We start from the raw sequence: 20,157 nt of genomic DNA on the forward strand, positions 1-20,157 counted from the left end.
GATTTTATTTATTTATTTATTTATTTATCTATCTATCTATCTGACAGACAGAGATCACAAGTAGACAGAGAAGCAGGCAGAGAGAGAGGAGGAAGCAGGCTCCCTGCTGAGCAGAGAGCCCAATGCAGGACTCAATCCCAGGACCCTGAGATCATGACCCGAGCGGAAGGCAGAGGCTTTACCCACTGAGCCACCCAGGCGCCCCAGCCAGTAATTGTTTTTATGTCGACAAACTGATCCTAAAACACAAGGAAATATAAAAGACATAAAATAGCTAAAACAGGAACAAAGCTGGAGGAATAGCATTACTTTATTCCACAGCATGAAACTGATGTCAAGAGCCGCAGATTAGAGGAAGAGAATAGAAACGGTAGAAACAGACGCACAGAAAATCAGAAACTGATTTTCAACAAAGTTTCATTGGAAAAAGAATAATCCTTCAACAGATAGTGCTAGAATTATTGAACATTAGTATGCAAAAAAATGAACTGTGACCAATGACTCAAATCATACAAAAATTAACTCAAAATGAGCCATAACCCAAAACATAAAACCTAAATTAAGAAAGCTTAGGAGGAAAATCTTTGGACTTTGGATCAGGCAGCAATTTCTTAGATATCAATATAACTATTTGCTATATTCTATAGATCATGCTTCGGTATGGTATGAACAAATCATTAAATTCTTTTTCATTTTTCGTTAAATTCTTAAATTGGACTTAATTACAATGGAAAAGTCCTGTTTTTTTCAAAGACACTATTAAAAGAATGGAAAGACAAGCCATAGGCTGGGAGGAAATATTTGCAAATCATAGATCTGATACAGGACTTATCTCCAGGCTACATATATTAGTCATTAAGGAAATGCAAATTAAAACCACAATGAGATACCACTACCCGCCTATTTAAAAAGCTAAAATTAAAAAGACTGACCATGCCCTGTGTTGGTGAGGATGTGGAGAACCTGGAACTCTCATACGTTGCTGGTGGAAAATGTAAAGTGATCCAACTACTTTGGAAAAGAGTTCGGCAAAAAACTAACTGCACACCTGCCACCTAATCCAGTCCCTCCTCTCCTGGGTATTTACCCCAGAGAAACGAGCGTGTAAATCCATACAAAGACTGAAATGTTCCCAACCACTTTATTTGTTTTGGCCGCAAACTAGAAAGAGCCCAAATGTCCAACAACAGGAGAACGAATGAACAATGGTGATGTGTCCACGCAAATTTCGAGCCTGACCAAATTCTGCAGTGGAACTATGTGCCGTTGACCAGATTAGAGTTTGGAAGAAAATAATTAACAATTAAGTGCAATACAGAATCCTAGATGGGATTCTGGAAAGAAAAGGAACATTTGTGTAAAAACGGGTGAGATCCAAATAAGGTCTGTGGTTTAGTTAATAACAGGGTGCTGATGTTAGTTTCTTGGTTTTGAATATTCTGCTGTGGTTGTGTGGAAAATGCTAATGTTGGTGGGAGATGGGTGAGGCGGGCACAGGAACTCTATTTGGTCATTGCAACTTTTCCGTAAGTCTGTAATTCAAAATTTTAAAATAGTGAAGAAAAATATACATAATAAAACCTTTTTAAAAGATTGCTTTACCTTTGGGGCACCTGGGTGGCTCAGTGGGTTAAGCATCCGACTCCTGATTTCAGCTCAGGTCTTGATCTCCGGGTCGTGGAATTGAGCCCCATGTCAGGCTCTGCATTGGGTGTGGAACCGGCTTAAGATTCTCTCTCTTCCCATCTCCTCCTGCCCCTCTCCATCCCCTGCCTGCAGGCATCCACACATGTGCACTCTCTCTCTCTCTCAAAAAAAAAAAAAAAAAAAAAGAAAAGAAAAGAAAAGAGAAGAAAGAAAAAGATTGCTTAACCTTATAGAATAAATACATTTTTTCAAATACAATTGTGAGCTGTCCCATTATTGACAATCACTGTCAGCATAGAGCAGGTTAGCAATTTTGGAATGCTTGCCTTTTGGGAAGAGAAACCTGTGTGACTTTAAATGAGGCAATTCCTTTAAGTCCTTTGTCTTGAGATACCCATGCCCTCCTCTGAGTTACAAAAGTCAGGCATGCTAAGAAGGGGCGCCCAGCCATAACGGAGTGGAAGTTTCTCTGGCTGCCATGGAAGGCTTCCTTTCTAGGGAAGGTTGGAAGTGCCACATTCCTGTGGCACTGAACACCCCCAGGACCTGTCCTCAATCTGACCAGTGGCGTTGGCAAACTCGCTCCTTGCAGGCCAGAACTCTGATGTGTATGTTTTACTCTGGCTTTGAGAGTTTCTCCCACACGATTTAATTCCCGCGGCCCACAATGGTAACCCGGTGACAGCACACACTTTCTTGGCTGTCCCCTTTTCTCCACCTACTGTTTTGTTTTCTTCACCACTCAAACGAACAGCTTGCGCTCCAGTCCTCGTCTCGGGGTCTGCTTCTGACCCGGACCCATACAAGCACTAACTAATGTATTTTTCCAGCATCTCACTGTGTCACCTTGCCAGACCGCTGGCTTGGGCATCTCACTTCGGAGACTACTGCTTTCCTCCTGTCTGTCCAGCTTCTTACACACATGCAAGACAGCCCCGTCCAGCCCAGGGCGGCCATGCCTGCAGAAGGGTCCTAGGGATGACTCCCAGCTGAAATCCGGTTTCCCTGTGACCTTTGCCCTTTTGTCTGGGCAGGGCTATAAGAGACAGAGAGCTGAGGTTTGCTCACTGAGGAACCTCTGGGGAAGGGGGACAGGAGGTCGGGGCTCTTAGCTTTGTCCTTCTTGAACCAAAGTGCAAACCCTGTTTGCTATGTCAGACTAAAAACTTGGGAGAAAGAGAGGTCCACAGCAGGGGAAAGGTTTGCCCACCTTCAATTCCAGTTCCAACTCTTGCAGCAGTCCCCAAGAGACTGGGGTAAGCCCTCTGACATGTACATCTTATAAAAGTCACCTCAGGACCTGACATCTCCCTGGTTGCTTAGGAGGGTAGCAGTTTCTTCCAGTTGAATATGAAGTCCCAGCAACTGGCCCTGAGCAGGGCAAAAACTGCCTTTCCTAAGCCATGTTACCAGACCTGGGACTCCAGCCCCATCCTGCAACCTGGATCTCAGGTGACATAACAGTGAGTGGGCATCTCCCCTGGGCAGTCGCGTTGCAGCTAGGTAGCTGGTCGTCTAACACCCCTGCAGGATCAAGCCCAGCTGGCTTTTTGCAAGAGAAAACAGGCTCAGAGAAGGGACGAGTTTCCCCAGGTTGCACAGCATGTTCGCTTTAGCTAGCAGAGTTCATAGGAGGAGGATTTTCTTGGCTTTGTTAGGCTCTCTGTAACCGAGAGTGAGGGTGATAGGATTCCATCAGGAATCCTATCCAGTGCCTTGTACCTCGAGTTCACAGTGACCCCAGGCACAGCAGCCAGGCCAGATGAGAGGGGAAGCCTCTCATGTTCAGAGCTCACATCCTGAATCCTTGTGATAACAGGCTCCTCACTGCCTGCCCTGGGGCTCAGCAAGCCTGGCCCTTGCTGTTGGCCCTGCCATGGTCCTTTGGCCCTAAAGGGTTTCACCTTCTCTAACTTGACCCTTGGCACTCCATCCCTGAACCCACTAGGAGCCCACCCAGAGTTGCCTCATTGGGACATAAAGATGCTCCTATCACCCAGGAAATTCCAAGGAATTTAGGAGCTCAGAGTCGGGAATCAAGGTCAAAGGCCAAATATTAGAATCAAAGTTGTTCCTCGTGCTCTTATCACTTAGGAGATTACAAAGGATTTTTTTCAGGAGCCCCCTGCCAAGAACTAGGGATAGAGACCATTATATGTTTTTTCTATTACCTTGCAGTGTCCCACTAAGAAACTCATTCCCTGGGACTGCTCCCTAGGAAACCTCGTAGGGGAGGAGAGGTGATGGACAGAGCGGGATTCAGCTATTTTGGGGTCCGTTGGGTCAACGATCTTCACACTACCTGTCTTCAGCTGTTCAAGCTGCTAGAACAACTTACCATAGACTGGGTGAATTAAACTATTTACATGTCACAGTCCGAACCTGGCAAGTTTAAGATCAAGGTGCAGGTGGATCCCGTGTCTGGTAGGAGCCCTCCTCCTGGTTTGGGGATGGGCATCTTCTATCCTCACATGGCAACAATCAAAGAGAGGCCTACGTCTGAGGACACTGATTCCATCACAGGGAGTCCACTCTCATGACCTGCTTACTTCCAGAAGGTTCCACCTGCCAATACCATGACATCAAGGCTTCCGCACACATGCCTCTAGCACCACCGAAATGCCCCTCCCTAGATCCCTAGAACTCCACAGAGCCTCACTGCTTTCTCAGAGCCCAGGCAGGCCCCTGAATGATTTGAGTAGTCAAACAAGATGAAGCCTGTAGACCATTTAATCATCAGGACAGAATTAGGCTAAGGCTCATTCCAGACTTCTGTGCTGCGAGGTGAGATACAGCTCTGTGCCCTTGTTGAATTCCATAATAGCATCCACGTGACCTTCAGGTGAATCACTTGACCTTCCTAGAGCTTCACTTTGTCGCTCGTAAAATGGGGGTGTAAGCCAACCTGCTTCTGGTAGAGGATGAAGATTCAATACAAGATGGTGTGTCGTGTGATATGTAAGGCTTAAGATACTAATTTTATTTCAAGGAACGTTAAAGGTTTTTTCCCCTTTCAAGGAGAGTTCACAAAAATCCCAATTTGTGAGCCCGAATGACCAGAAATATCCTGAAGTGTTCTTCTAAACTTAGGATGGGACTCTCTTGTCACACGTGTTTTAGGAAAATGTCTGTCATGTGTACCCACGTGTACGAACCTTAGCTCTTCTATCTCGGCTTTTAGGCCTGACAACCAACTCGGGTGACTTTAAGGGTCCTAGCAAACACTCCCAAGCAGTAGTCACTCAGCTACGAAGCTCGTATTTCTTGCTCCTGGAACAGACCGGGCCAGGGGTCAGGTGATGAGCAGCTTTACTCCTTCCAACGAGTGACCCTACCAAAGCCTATGGCCCGGTTGTCACTGGCATCCAGCTGAGGGCAAGTGCCCAAACCTTGTGGGAGGTCTTTCCCAATTCTGTTCACGTCTCCTGAAGACAGGAGACTCCTGAGTGCAGGGGAGGCTGGGGAATGCCGTTCTGGCAGCTTGAAGGAGGGGGTTTAGTGACCACGTGGACAAGCCAGGGCGACAGCTCCTGATGACCACAACCAATGCCCTAAGAAGCTGTCCTCTTCCTGAGCTACAACCACCCCTCACCTGGGCCCTTCTCATGGGTCCCCTGGCTTCTAGTGGGATCCCACTTCCACCTACACCAGGTCACATGGACCAGCAGCGGAAGTCCCAAAACGGGGAAGATTGGCCATAATCTCCCGGCCCCACCAAAGCTGGCCCTCCCCCATGCCACCCTTCAGCCCTTGACCATTGGCATGCAGATCCAGAGGGGGGAACCCACTGGCAGTGAAGTCCATGCCTGACTTCATGCTGTGGTCCCCCAAACAGGAAATGACGAAGGCTGGTTTCCAGGTCACACTTTTATTTATACAGAAGCAGCAGCCGCGCAGCCATGGGGACATGTGGTGTTCTGGACAGCAGGCACAGCTCCTGCGCTGCCAAGAGCCTGCCAGGGGATGCTCGGGCCCTTCTCCTTGGTCCCCAGGGTCATGGGAAACGTAAAAGCCACACACCATGCACTGCCGCACGCATCCCCCACCCCTTCCCCTTCCATAATAGCTAAGGAAAGGATGCATCCTTCCGGCAGAAGAGACTGACTGCAATTCGGGTTCTTCAGAAAACCCGCGTGCAGCCAGAGGAACTCGGGGCTCTGGAGGGGAAAGGCCTATTCCTTTACTTCGCACACACACTCACCCCGGAGCCAAGTGTCACTCCCCATGAAACCACCGCATGGATGGACAGGGATAGGGCCGGCTACAGGATGAAGTCTGTCGTGTGGCCCACCATGCTTGGGGGTCGGCCCATCGGGGCACCTGATGACGGGAACAGAACATAAACCTGAGGCTGCTGTGATCCCGAGACCTTCCCTTCCAAGCCCCAGTTTCCGGGTGAGGTCTGTGAAGAGCAGGATTTTGGTTTTTCTAGGACTAAGGGCGATAGAGGCTGTTAGCAGCTCTGGCTACCCTCCCAGTGGCTTAAGGAGGGGGCCCTCTGGCAGAAAGCCAGGGCCTTCCGGGCTGGGCCCCTCTGCTCGGGCTAACTATTCCTCCACAAGAAGCAGGATCATCAGTTTAGCGTCGAGTGAGAAGCGCAGGAGCCCACCAGGAGGGCAAAGGCCAGAATTCACACGCTCTGCAGACAAGCTGGAGAATGAGGTTTCTTATTTGTTTTTCTCATGCCCCCTCCAGAGGCCAAATGGGTAAGGGGAGGAGGGAGGGGGGTTCCTTTGCCTTCTGAGTGCCATGAATGTGCCCAGCACTCACAGGACCACACAGGGATGCCTGGCAGGGTGCTGGGCCCACGGGGATATGGCCAAGCAACGTCGGGGAAAGCCTGGCTCCATCGGGATTCTGGCAACCGGCAGTGACAGGACGGACCCTTTCCTGAGAGCCACGGGTGTGCTTCTCCCAGAGTGTTGGGAGAGCTGGCCTTGGACTGAAGGAAGGACCTCACGTGAGACACAACCCCCATGTCCACGTGGAGGGTGGGTGAGGGGCTGCAGCTCGGAGATGACTCGCCCACAGTCGCCCGGCTTGCTGACAAGACAGCGGGGACAGAGCCTCCGTGGGGACAGAGCCTCCCCGTGCACAGCTCACGTGTGCTCTCTCTCTCAGCATGTCCTGCCAGGCAGAGTTCACTCCATCCTCGCTCCCTACTCGAACTTCAGGTGCTGGGTCCTCCGCGGAGGCCGGGCTGTTCTTCAGATGGGACTCGCAGAACCAAATAGGCTTTCATAAGTCGGGGAGGACCTAGGGAGACTCCCTTCCTTCTAGAAGGGAAACGGGGCTAATTTTCTCTGAGCTTAGGATTTGTAAGGCACTGAAATTAACTACAGCTGAGGGCGGGGGAGAACCAAGGGAGGAGTGGTTGGAGAAATCAAGCTGCTGGTCTTTTCTCTGGGCCCCACAGTGAGAATCTGCACCAAGTCTCCCATCTACTTGCTTGGTGGGGTCCGCCCGCCACCCCCCACTGCATGCCGCAGAGCAGCGTAGAGGCACCCCCCTCGCCCCCGTAACTAGGCAGGCTCTGGGGACTGGAAGAGGCACGGAGGGTTGGGGAGCCAAGGACGGGCGCAGGTGCTCCGGCCCCAGTTCAGAGCAGGAGCCACTCCACCTGGGCTGGGACAGGAGCCAGCCCTGAAACATCTTCTCCGAGGACATGGTCCTCGCGGAGACGTGGGTGACGGCTGGGGTGGGTGTGTAAGCCTGAGCCGGAAGGAGAAGGGGCAGGGTGTCACCAAGGACGGCAGAGCGAACTTTGGACAGGGACCTGGCTTTGGCACAGCACACTGTGGGCCTGCCTGCCCTGTCTGTTGCCCTCTGGAGACCCGGGGGAGAGAGAGAGGCACCTTCCTTCCTTCTCTCTGTGAGGGGTGCTCCTGACCGGCTGAAGCAACAGCGGGGGCGACTCTGGACCGTCCCATTCACCCTGCCAACCAAATCTGGGCCCAGGTGACCTCATACGGGGCCCTCCTGGACTTGACGCTGAACCCACAGCTCGCCAGGCAGACATGGTGCTGAGTAGGAGGCCACAGCTGGCACAGTGGAATCCTCAGGGTCCCCGGTCAGACGGCCACCAGTCCTGGATGTTTACGGCCAGCCAGCAGGCAGGCACTGTGACCCCGTTTCAACAGATGGGCAGCTGGGTTCGGAAGGGCTGGGTGACCCGGCCAGAGTCACACAGCTCACAAGGGGCTGAAATGGAAACTGGACTTAGCAACATCTGACTCCAGAGCCCACGTCCTTTGCCCTCCACTCGGCTGCCCCTGGGAGCTGGAGCTAGCCATCGGGGCAGTCCGGGTGGGATTTCTGGAAGGGGTTCTTTCTGGAAGCATGGATCTGGGAGAGTAGCCAAGCTTGAGTGAAGAGAAGATGCCTCCTGGACCTGGGGACAGGGCCCCCCAACATGTCTGTCTATTTCCGGGCGGGCCCCTGCTCAGTGCCTGGCGGCCTTGCAGATCTTGTCGTACACCTCGGGGAAGGCGTCCTGGCAGCCGAGGCGCTCCCGCAGCCTGTGGTAGAGGGAGCCGTCGAACATCTCCCAGAACTCCTCCCGGCTCATGTAGCAGTCAGCATACAGCATCTGGAACCTGGGAAACACAGGAGGGTGAGGCTGCCCGGAGGGGAAGGGGTCCGAGAGGCCCCCGCTGGGTCCCTGACGGGCTGCAGGAAGAGCTCATGGAGGATTTCCTGTTTACCCCCTGCTGCCCAGGTGGGGTGGGGGCGGGCAGGAGTGCTTTCCCCCACATCCATCACCCCCAAACTTTGATCAAAGCTCTGTGTAGTCCATTGCCCTCCACTGCTCAGGAGTCTCGGCATTCGGTCACCGTGGACTTGGGGATTTCACAGACCTGGAATCATACAGTACTCCTTTCTCCTGGTTTTTTCAGTCCGCATAACTATTCTGAGATGTGTCCACCTTAAGTCCATCAGGGGTTTGTTCCAGGCTGGTTTTGGAGCTATGCTGTCCTGGGCCTCTGTGTGTGTGTGGCTTTCAGTCACCGCTCCCTCCCTCCTCCACTGTGCTCTTCCAACTCCAAGCAACAGCCCAGAACCTATCTAAAACCACATCACCATGTACCCTGGGGCACGGAGCAGTGGTCCTGGGGCTCTGTGCCAAGCACCTGGGGGATGCTGGCGTCTTCATGGGAGGGGTGCAAGGAAAGGGGTGAGAAATCCCACTTGCAGACTTCCATAGGGTGCTTTCCAAACCAGAGGGTGACTGGGGCTCCAACACTCCCTTGGCAATCAGCAGGCCTGGCTCCAGGGGTGCCTGCCTTGACCTTCCTCTACACCCCGGCAGGAGAGCCCTGGTGCTGGCGGCCTGGGAAGCATGCCACGCTCGGGGCCACTCACCCATGCACGCTTCGGACGAACTTCTCTAACTGCCGCATGCAGGACCTGGCTTCAAAGTGCTTCACACGTGGTTCCCCGTAGGCTCCAATGTCAACATAGAGCTCGGCCTCATCTCCCTTGGGGTGCACCAGGCCCGGCTGGCTGGGCAGGATGAACGGGCACAGCCAGATGGGGTAGACCTGGGTGGACCAGAGAGAGGGGCGTTGGTGCTTTTCCTGCAACAGGGGCCAGGGTCAGGGCAGGCCCATTCCACCCTTACCCAGGGACCCCTCCCTTTGTCTGCCCACTGCTTCACTCCCAATCCCTGAGGCTATGGCTGACAGCAGCAGCCCCCCATGCCTTCTCTCCTTTCAGGGCCATCACGGGACAGGCCCATTTTACAGCCAGGAACATTGAGGTCCAGGGCGTCCTGCCCCCGCTTACGTGGATGTCACTGTGGAAGGTGTGCACTGCCTGCGACAGGCATTTCATGGGCACCAGCATGTCCTGGACCACGTGGTGCTGCTCATACAGCTTGCGCAGGGTCTCGCCTTGAGTCAGCTTCAGGAGCGAGATCTTGGGAGGCACCATCCATCCAAAGAGGTAGCGGAAGACGGGATTGTTGCCAAAGGGGATGATGTCCTGAAAGACAAAGGTTGGCGATGGAGAGAAGGGCCAGCAGGGCTGAGGGTCCCATGGGCCAGGGCTCAGGTCCTCGCTCAGGGCTCCATGTGCACTCCTGTGTGGAGGGGAACAGTGGTGCCCAGGACTGGCCCAGCTGGGTCTGGGTTTGAGTCTCAGCTCTGGCCTGTACCTGCTGCGATGACCTTGGGCTAGTGACTTATTAATCTCTTTGGGCTTAGTTTCCTGATCTGTAAAATGGGACTGGAGGAAATAACGAAATACTGCCTAGAAGGCCTGTAGCCCAGAGCTAGGAGCAGAATAAGATCACTGTAATTGTGCTATGGAGGTCAGGATGACTGGCACACAGAAGGCACTTGGTCAGTGGCTGAGAAATAAATGTTACTGAACGAGAAGAGCAATTATGGGAGAGCTTAAGCAATTCCCCTAAAGTCACAGCCAAGGGCTGCTCTTATTGGCGGGGGCAGGGTGGGGGAGGAGGTCTGGCTCAGGGTCAGCCACGGGCCCACTGGTTCACAGTATCTCCCTCCATGCGCAAAAACAAACTCTCTGTCATCTTTCAAGGGCAAGCTTGACGGCTGGCCTCCAACTCCGGGCAGAACAACCCACTTCTCTCCCATGCCTGTGGCTCTTCACAGCCTGCCTGCCTCCTCCAACTCAGCTTCCCGGGAGACCCTGCTAAGCAGAGGCTGTCTTCCTCTTCTGTGCTCAACCCACCACCGGGAAGGAGCCCCCTCCCTCAGCACTGCTTCCGACATTGCCCCGTGCCACCTACCAGCTGGCCACCCTGCCCCGACAGCGCAGACTTCGGGTCCCTTCAGTCACTATCCTCCTCCCTTGCTCCAAGCTTGTCTTTGGGAATATAAAGGAATGCTCTTGGCTTCAAGAGGGCTACCCCATTCTTTTTTTTTTTTTTTTTTTAAAGAGGAGTGACCTTTTTTTGTTTTAAGATTTCATTTATTTATTTCAGACAGAGAGAGCGAGCACCTGCGTATGAGCTGGGGAAGGAGCAGAGGGAGAGAGAGGAGCAGATTCTGTGCTGAGTGCAGGGCCAGATGTGAGGCTCCATCTGACGACCCGGAGACCAGGACCCGGGCTGAAATCGAGGGTCAGATGCTCTGCCGACTGAACCACCCAGGTGCCCCCGAGGACATTCCTTTATTCATTAAATAATTACGAGGTGCCTATGAGGTCTGGTATGAGGTTCCATGCTGAGTGCTGGGGATACCAAAATAACCGAGACATGGTCCCTACTCCTGAGGAGTTGAAGAGACAGGCCACACACAGGACTACAGTGGGGGAAGAGCTAGGACAAACAGACGCAGGGCCCACAGCAGACTAGGGGTCGGGGTAGCTTCCCAAAGGAACCCAGGTGCTAAGCTTTGCAAGCCGAGTGACCCTCCCTCCTCTCCCCTGGGACGAGCTCTCCGACTGGCAGCACACTCCTACGAGGGAGGGACCCCTCTGCGCCTGGCCCTGCCTGGCTCTGCGATCCAGGCACCTGCACGGACGCTGGCACATGACCTGAGGACACTGTGTAGCTCGGCTTTTATTGTTTCCTTGCTTGTTTTTGGAATAGCCACACACACACCCACAGTAGAAATCCCAGCCATCCAAAGGTCAGGCCGCCTCTCACATCCTCCCCGTGTACCCCCTAGTCCTGACCCCACTTCATTCTTCCCCAACTCAACTTCTGTCCCCCAGAGGCAGCCGTTGTTAGGAATGATCTGTGTCCCTTCCTAGAGACACTCGCTGTGTTGACGCGCGGGTGGGCGTAGAGACCGACAGCTCACAAGCGGCGGCATCTCACAGCCTTGTGCTTCTTCCCTCCTCCTGTGCCTCGGTGCACAGCCAGCCAGCACATGCTTGGTTGTGGGTGCCACCCCTGCTCTGCGGGGACCCTCACACCACAGCTCCTGGGACAAACCTGGTCCACGAATAAAGTCCTGCTAGGACACAGCATGCCCCCGCATTTCCATGCTGTCTGTGGATGCTTCCAGGCTGTAAGGACAGAGTGGCCTCTGGAGAGACCTCATGGACCACAAATCCCTAATGGTCATTTGGCCCTTTCCAGTGTGCTGATCATTGCCCTCCTGTGTGGATGGACCCCGCTGATTTAAGCAGTTCTGTACGGATGAGCATTTAGAGGATTTCCAGACCATTCCAGTGAGTATCCTTTCTACATGTGTCTTAGCCTAAATTCCTAGAAGTGGAAAATTCTGGTTCAAACCCTGTATGCCATTTTAATAGGTTATCTCAAGAACGGGTTACAGGGCACATGCTCCCATACGACACCAGGGGGCGCTGTTTCCCCACGCCCAGGCCAAGCAGGGCTGTCAAACTTCTGCCTCGTGGCCACCCTGCAGGTGAAAGCTGGGACTCTGGCAGTTTTGTTTGGCCTGGCTTTAATAGAGTGAGAACAGTCATCTCTCTCACGTTTAAAAGCCATTTATATTTTTCTCTTTAAAACAGTTGTTAGCCAGAAGTATCAGCTAGAACCATTCCTTTTCCAGAATCTCAACTCAGAAAAGTTCATGTGTTTAACAGTGAGCCCCGCCCTCCTCCTTTCGCTCCTGTCTGCCCCATGATTCATCCCTCTGCCTCTGAGTGACCTCAGGCCCTGTGTCCCTGGCTTCAGTTCCAGTCTCTTGCTCTCATCTGCCTTTGCCGTTTACCTGTGTCCAGCCTGCTCTGCTCTGTGGGATCCCATGACAGATCCAGGGGGCCTGGCCCGAGCCGGGACCCCACGCCCCAAAGGCAGGCCCCATGGCAGTCGAAGAAACCTGAACCACCAAGAACCCTATCTAACACTTCCTCCTGGTGCTACTTCCCTGTATTAGCCAACCACTTATGCTGGCTGGAAAGGAGGATGTAATAGGGAAGGGAAAGAGGGGGCTGCCCAGAGTTCTCTTTCTCTTCAGTCCTTCCTTACCCACCAGTAAGCCACACTAGAGTGTTGGTAGAATGGGAATGTTACCAGGAAGGGAGATAAACACAACTGAGGTAGTTTCGTGCGGTATCTCCACTGGGCCACTAGGAATGAAACACAGTCATGTGAAGAGCTCAATACTCCCTATATTTCTATTTCTGAAGGGATGAACAGTAAATTCGTTCCAATAATTTAAATTAGTTTCTTGGGGGTCACCTGGGTGGCTCAGTGGGTTGAGCCTCTGCCTTTAGGTCAGGCAATGATCCCAGGGTCCTGGGATAGAGCCCCGCATCCGTCTTTCTGCTCAGCAGGGAGCCTGCTTCCCCCACCCCCTGCCCTCTCTCTGCCTGCCTCTCTGCCTACCTGTGATCTCTGTCAAATAAATAAATAAAATCTTTAAAAAAAATTATTTTCTTTACTTAGAACATTAAATAGCAAATTTAAGAGGGACCCTGGTAGTATCTTTGACAGTACTCTTTCCCTGCTTTTTGCACTGGGCCCTGCAGATCACGTGGCTGGCCTTGACACCCACATATTGCTGATTAACTGAACTGGGTGAAGGCAGGCCTGGCCCCGGAGTGACAGGATTGGAGAGAGGTTCAGCACCTGTGGCTGATTAAAGGGTGGATTCAACACGGAGGAACCAAGGTGGAGGGCTGCCTGAGGGAGGAGGAGTTCACCCCTGGGGAGGAGGTAAAGGCATGTACTTGACATCGCCTTCTTTGTAGAAGTCTGGGCTTCTGCAACTCTACTGTGGTGGATGCTGTGGTGCTCCGCCCGGATGCCCTGTGTGCAAATCTCAGGTGTAAGACACCCATCCTACCAGATTCTTCCTTTCACCTCGGGCAGGACAGCCAGTGCTTCACGGCACATAAATAGAAGACAAACCTCATTATGAATCCTAGCTCTGTGGTTAAAAAAAACAACAACACCAATTCTTACTCCTGAAACCAATACTACACTATAATGTTAACTAACTTGAATTAGAAAAAAACAACAAAACACTCACAAATGCTTTGCTACTCCTTTCTTCAAAGAGGTGCAGCGTGATTTGCCTCGCCCTGATGTGGGCTGTACCTGCTCTAACAAGCGGCGGGTGGCAGGGCTGGCGGAATGTGAGGAGACGGGCCCTGTAAGGCATTGGGGCTCCTCCTCGGTCTCTCTCCTGGACAGCTTCCGCTGCCCAGTCCTGAGGACACTTGAGCAGCCCACATGGCGAGGAACAGAGGCCTCTTGTTAACAACCGTGTGAGAGAACCTTCTGGAAAATAGATCATCCCCTCGCAAGCCTCCGGATGACACTGGACTACAGCCCTGAGCTGGAGCCACCCACACCCGCCACCACCCGCCCAATCCCTGACAATCAGAAAACTGTGAGATAACAGAAAATAATAAAAAGAAACAGTTGTTTCAATCCTCTACCTTTGGGATAGTTCATTATGCAGCAAGTTATAATTACACTTGATCTCTTTCTGAGTTGTGTTACTTTGGACAACCTAAGCCTCAGTTTTCCCCATCTGTAAAATGGAAAAGAACAAGGACCGACCCTCCTGGGGCTGTTAGGAAGTTTGAGATAATGGTGTATGTTTGGCGTAACAGCTAACATGTAAAGCGAAGACTCTGTCCTATCGTTACCTTTCCCATGTTCTTCTCGGGGTCCCTTGCTGGTCCTCTTTCTTTTCCTGTCCCCTAAATCATCTTCTTGCTCCTGACAAAAGCACACCTCCCACAATCCTAGCACTGCTCTTAGCAAGCACAGAGAGGGAACCAGGTCTTTGGCATTTGGCAAAATGCCCACCACTGACAGTGGCCAAGGGAGCTCACCTGGGGGGGGGGGTCCCATGCTCCCAGGTGCTGATGAGCCCTCCACCCCCCACTCCTCCAACCCCTCCCCACAGCCCCACCACTTCGTCCTGTGAGACGTGGCCCAGAGTTAGGACAGATCATCTTCTCCTAGGAGACGGCCAGCTCTAACTCCTTCATGCCCGTCAGCCCTGTCTAACCTGGTCGTCACAGGTTCCAGGTGCCCAGTGACCTACCATGATGCAACACGTCTTACTCTGACTCCACCCGGCCCTGTCCCCTTATCTCCTAAGCTGTCCTCTATGTCCTCGTGGTGTGAATCAGCAAAGCCCCTCTATCCTCAGTCTCTTCGCTTGACGTTGTCTCCGTCTGCCTGCTCTTAGCTGGGCCCTGGCTGGGCCCTGCAAGTCTCACGACCATCATTTCCTCTCCCATGACCGTCTGGGGTGGGTGGAGGCGGGGGGCGGGGCAGCGGCTCCTGCTACCTCCTCGCTGCTTCCGGCTTGCTGTTCCTCTCCTCAGCAACTTTGGTGCAAGTTGCACAACATGACCAATGCACTAATACCACTAAATGGTACACTTTAAAAGGTTACTTCTAGGGCGCCTGGGTGGCTCAGTGGGTTAAGCCGCTGCCTTCGGCTTGGGTCATGATCTCAGGGTCCTGGGATCGAGTCCCGCATCGGGCTCTCTGCTCAGCAGGGAGCCTGCTTCCTCCTCTCTCTCTCTCTGCCTACTTGTGATTTCTCTCTGTCAAATAAATAAATAAAATCTTTAAAAAAAAATAAATAAATAAAATAAAATAAAAGGTTACTTCTAGGTTACAGGACATGGAAAAAAAAGAACGCAGGTAGCCTCGTTGAGGACCCATGCTCTGGCTCTTCCTCTGCCTGGCTCATCCCCCACCCCCGCCCCCACCATGTTCAGGTCCCTGTGCACAAGTCACCCCCAGAGAGGCCTTCTCTGTCGCCCCTCTTTAAAATGTCACTGCACCTCACCCCTCTACGCATAACAGCAAATTCTTGCTCACCTTTCAAGGCCAAGCTCGATGGCCACCTCTGACCTTAGACAGAACGAGCCACCTCCCCTTCTGGTTCCTGTGGCCCATCACTGTGTCAGGGCGTGTCGGCTTGGTCAGGCTACTGCACCTCAAGGGCAGAGCACATGTGTGTGCGCCCAAGCACCTGACCCGTGCCCCAGCATGTAGCAGCCGCTCTGGGACAGGCTGCTGTGTCCAAGTGAAAGCGGTCTGCTCCCCTTAGAAGGAGAGGACTGTGGTGTCATGTCCACGGGCACTCCCGGTCCTCGGGACACGGCTGATCTTGCCCTCAGGGAGGGAGTGCGGCCACCGTGCCAGCTGCCCTGGTTCCCTGCCCAGCTGGCTGGGAAACCCAAGCCTCACCTGGAGCTCCCAGAAGATGCTGCGCGTGTGGCGGTGGTAGTAGTGTCTCAAGGGAATGTACTCCAGGCCCTCCCGGTTCGTCTTCAGGTAGTTCTCCACGTGCTTGAAGAACCAGGGCTTGTAGTAGTTGCCAATGCTGTTCAGCTGAAATAACAGAGGGCGTGGTGTCAGCCCACAGACGAGGGCCGGACGCTGTCGGGCCGGAACGGTGATACCTGGCTTTGGTTCAGCACCCCTGGCCTTTCCAAAGCTCTTGTGTCTGTCACCACCCTTGGGAGTCCTGAGAGCCCGGGGAGGCTGGGCACCACGGGCACTCTCTCACAGACAGAGAGAGGTGTGCCCAGGGCTGGCAGCTGCCAAAGGTCTAGAGAGCAAAGCCACCCCTCCCCCTCAGGGACAGAACCCAGAGGGACGCTTCCCCTCCCACCACCCTCACCAGGTCCCGTGGCCAGCAACACTAACTGACATGGCACTTCCCCTGCCGAGACCAAACCCCACGACCCTCTGGGTGCCGTCTCCGGGCAGGCAGCTCCCCAACCCGCAGAGGAAGCTAATGCTTCCTGGCACCAGGCCCCCCGGCTTCCAATGCCTAAATCTGATAATGAGACAGCCTTCAGTCCCAAACGGTTTAGGACTTCACCTGCTGGGGGCCCCGGCCTGACTTAGCCTCTCTGGGGCTCAGGGTCCTCTGCATGGAACGAATTCAGGGCAGGTGCCTTTGAAGAGAGAGGCAGAGCTCCAAAGCTGGGGCCAGACACTGGCCCCTGTGACCCACTGGCTCTGTGATCTGGGGCCGGTCACTCTCTCAGCCTCTCGTTTCACATAGAAAATGGCAATAAAACTATAGACTTCGGGGGAGAGATTCTGTGCCTATCAGAACTCACACACACACGCTGCAGACACTTAGGCCCCACATCAGACCACCTTCCTGGGGGTGGGAGAGGCTCCCGAGTTTGATGGGGCAGGTGAGATCACACCCAGCTGGGCAGCAGCACAGGGTGAAGGGGGAGCCGAGAGCAGCGGCCACATGGCAGAGGCCAGATGCTGCCACGGAACCACTGGGGAGGTAAAGGCAGGGCAGAGACAAGATGAGCTTTCCCAGAGTAGCTCATGGTGGAGACTAATCACACCAACATGCTCCTTCACGGCCGGCACTGGGCACTGTGTCCCTTTCATAACCTTGCAAGTCAGAACTGTCCTTGTCTCCCCAAGGAGGAGGAGGCGGAGAACCATTAGGGTTGAACAGAGCGCCCGAGGCCACACGGCTGCCAAGGGGCAGGGCAAGGACTCGAGCCTGTTCCACGCTGCACAACGAGGCCAGGGCTGGGCAGCGGGGAAGTTGAACCATGCGCTCTGGAATGTGAGCATTATTAAAACAAAAAAACAAAGAACAATCACTATTTTCTCCCGATTCCAAAAACAAAGTAAATGCCTCGTCGGAACTTCAAATGCTGCAGAAACATGCAACTTGGCAGGAGAGACCCTGCAGTCTCATGCTCCAGCGAAACTACTAACACCGATGTGTACCCAGGAGGTTTTCTTCTCTGTGTGTTCACATGGTTTTATAAACATGGGATTGTCCTGCGCAGTTTGCGGACTCGCTTGTCTTACAACACATGGGGCTGGTGCTGGGCAGGCCACTCTGAGCCCTGCTTTCAGTACTGGCAAAATGGAGCTATTCCCAGCCCTGGAGTGGCTGCAGAGACCAGAAAAGTTGACGAGGAAGGGCCCACCATGACGCCTACCCCCTGGGCACAGCGGTTAGTTCCCAGCCCTCTCCCCGTACCCTCTTCCAGGAGCCTTTGGCCCCATCTCAGGGAACAACAATCCAGCCCCTCTGGGTGTCCCCTCGTGCAGCAGGCCACTACGCTGGCAGGAATGTGGGGCCATGAGGTGCCAGGAAGCTGGGCTAAAGAGCCTGTTGGTGCAAGTCTGTTTGAGCGTGGCTAGCTTGGCAGAGCAAAGGACATTGTGTGCTGGCCTCTGCCCGCTGGCACAAGGACAGTGAAACCCAGCAGGAGCAGAGCCACCTGATCTAACCTGTGCACACCTGGCTATGGCACCAGCTGCATAACAGAATCGAGGCTGGGGCGTACCTGGGTTCAGGCGCTCCCCGTGCTCCTCGGACTCAGTAGGAACCTTCATACCGACAAGCCCAGGAGATGCTAAAGAACCCAGATTGTGTGTCTCCCTCAGGGCTCAGGTCCGCTATGGCAGCCAGGTGGCCCCGTGAGCTGCAGGTCCAGCCTGAGCATGCCACTCCTTAGCTCTGGGCCTCCCCTGTACATGGGAGTGGGCTGCCTCCCCCAGCAGCTCCTCTGGGCCTGCAGAGGGCCCATCCCAGGGCCGGACACACTGGACAATTTCTGAGCAGCCCCCCCAAGAGGGCTGTTTGGAAGACATGCTCCTCAAATGAGCTGTCCATACGTCTAATGCATCTGCCACTCTCTTCCCCCAGCCCTGTTCCTGATGGGTGTCAGGAAACTTTGTTCAAGTCTGCAGCCTGGGCACCCAGCCCCTCTCCCACTGATACCAGGTGAACCTTGGAGTGAGACCTTGGTCTTTTAGGGCAATAAGGGAATTGGTTACGGTGTTCCAACGTTTAACAAGTTATAGAAAGCCTGCTGCCCAACTATAACCTTAGGCAGCATCTAATAGAGCCAAGAGGTCCCCAAAGAGCCAGTACAGTGTGGGAGGAGTACAGGGAGCAGCCCCTCTAAGGGACTGCCTGGGAGAAGGTGGAAAGACATCTATACTAGATGTCCTTCCCAGGCAACCAGGTGCTAGGTGACCCGCACTGACGTCTCAGCCTGGGTCAGGCAGAGCCAGGGCCTGGGGTGTGACTCGGCACAGGAGCTCTGTATCCATGTCCAGTGTTTCTGTTCCCGCTCCAGGATCCCCACCCTCCAGCCCCCACCACAGTGCCCCACCAGGACAGGTCCTCAGTCAGTGCCTGTGACCGCAGCTGGGTTATAGAAGGTGATGTGCCAGGGAACTAACACTGACCTAGGGGTCACAGACCTGTCCCCTGCTAGCCGTTGAGTGCTCAGGGAAGTCTCCTCCCCGTCCTGGCTTTGTTTTCTTATTTAGAGATGGCACGGTACCAGACGATTTTCAAGTCCTTTACAACTGTAGAAGGTTTTAAGAATACAGGTATAGATCAAGAGCCTTAAGAGTACCTAGTCTTTGACGTACTTTAAGATATTACTCCAATTATAGACAAAAGATGTCCATGGCCACCTTAATTAAAACAAGGAAAGACCGGGGTGCCTGGGTGGCTCAGTCGGTTAAGCTTCCGACTCTTGGTTTTGGCGGAGGTCATGATCCTGATGTCATGAGATTCAGCCCTGCACTGGGCTCTGTGCTGGGCATGGAGCCTGCTCAAGATTCTCCCTCTCTCTCTCCCTCTGACTCCACCTTGCCATTTGGTCTCTCTATAAATATAAAGAAAAGAAAAAGGAAAGACTAGAAGCAACTTGTATTTCCAACTACAGGGCCATGGTTTCGTAAATGCTAGGGCATTCGCTCAACACAGTGCTCTGCAGTCATTTACTGACAATTTTGAAGACCACGTAAACCTGTGGGGAGACACGGACCACCCTCAACCGGAAAATGCAAATTTGAACAGACGGTCACAGCCGAAGACAAACAAATGGAAAAAAAGCATGTAAAGAGATGCTCAAACCTCAAAGGTGACCTGAGAACCGCAAAGAAAACACGATGCTATTTTTAACCCTATCAGATTGGCAAAAATGAAGGAGTGATCGTATCCAGCACTGGCAAGAATGTGGGAGAAACGCACTCTCCCATGCCGTCGCGGGCCATGGGCAGAAGCACCACTGTTCTGAAGGGCTGTTTGGGGGTCACTCTTGGGTGCACACCATGCTCCGATCCTTAAGACAGGAATTCCAATTTTTGCACTCAGTCCTACAGATGTGCTTGCCCAAGAGGCCAATGATGGATGTCAGAGAATCTTCAATGCAATCTTATTTGTAAGAGTGAAACATCTGAGGCAAGATCAATGATTGTCAGGAAGCAGCGGGTTAGGTCAGTTATACAAAGGCCAACACGAGATGGGGAGAAGAGGGTGTGCCCACGCGTGCACACACACACCCTGAGGAATGTGCCATTACAGGTGACTACTCTGGGGGTGAGCCTGTGGGAAGGGACCCACTTTAACTTTTCCCTTATGTATTTCAAGGTTGTGACACTACTTTCATCATTTAAAAACTTCCACGTATGCCCTGAAAAGAGAGGAAATAAATACACCCAAGAGCCGGCCTTGGGTCATGTTTGCCGGTACAGTCTTCTCTCCTTTGACTCAGGTATACTTGCCAAGTCCCGCATAAACACAAATCCTTTCACATGAGAGGAAAAAGCTGCTACTGAAAATTATA

The 20,157-nt window shown here is 53.1% G+C and overlaps 1 protein-coding gene across 1 annotated transcript in view; it reads right to left on the reverse strand.

Annotated features, from left to right (window-relative positions):
* Positions 1 to 5,496: 5,496 nt before the first annotated feature.
* The window catches only part of DHCR24 (24-dehydrocholesterol reductase), a 30,174-nt gene continuing 15,513 nt past the window's right edge, over positions 5,497 to 20,157 (reverse strand). The window contains exons 6-9 of the mRNA XM_059374860.1: positions 15,761 to 15,904; positions 9,433 to 9,630; positions 9,010 to 9,188; positions 5,497 to 8,243 (exon numbers count right to left, since the gene is read on the reverse strand). Of these exons, the coding sequence (XP_059230843.1) occupies positions 8,090 to 8,243; positions 9,010 to 9,188; positions 9,433 to 9,630; positions 15,761 to 15,904 (675 nt within the window). The 3' untranslated portion in view covers positions 5,497 to 8,089. The remainder of the gene's footprint in view (positions 8,244 to 9,009; positions 9,189 to 9,432; positions 9,631 to 15,760; positions 15,905 to 20,157) is intronic.

The sequence above is a fragment of the Mustela nigripes genome, chromosome 14 (assembly GCF_022355385.1).
Source record: "Mustela nigripes isolate SB6536 chromosome 14, MUSNIG.SB6536, whole genome shotgun sequence".
Taxonomy (NCBI): Eukaryota; Metazoa; Chordata; class Mammalia; order Carnivora; family Mustelidae; genus Mustela; species Mustela nigripes.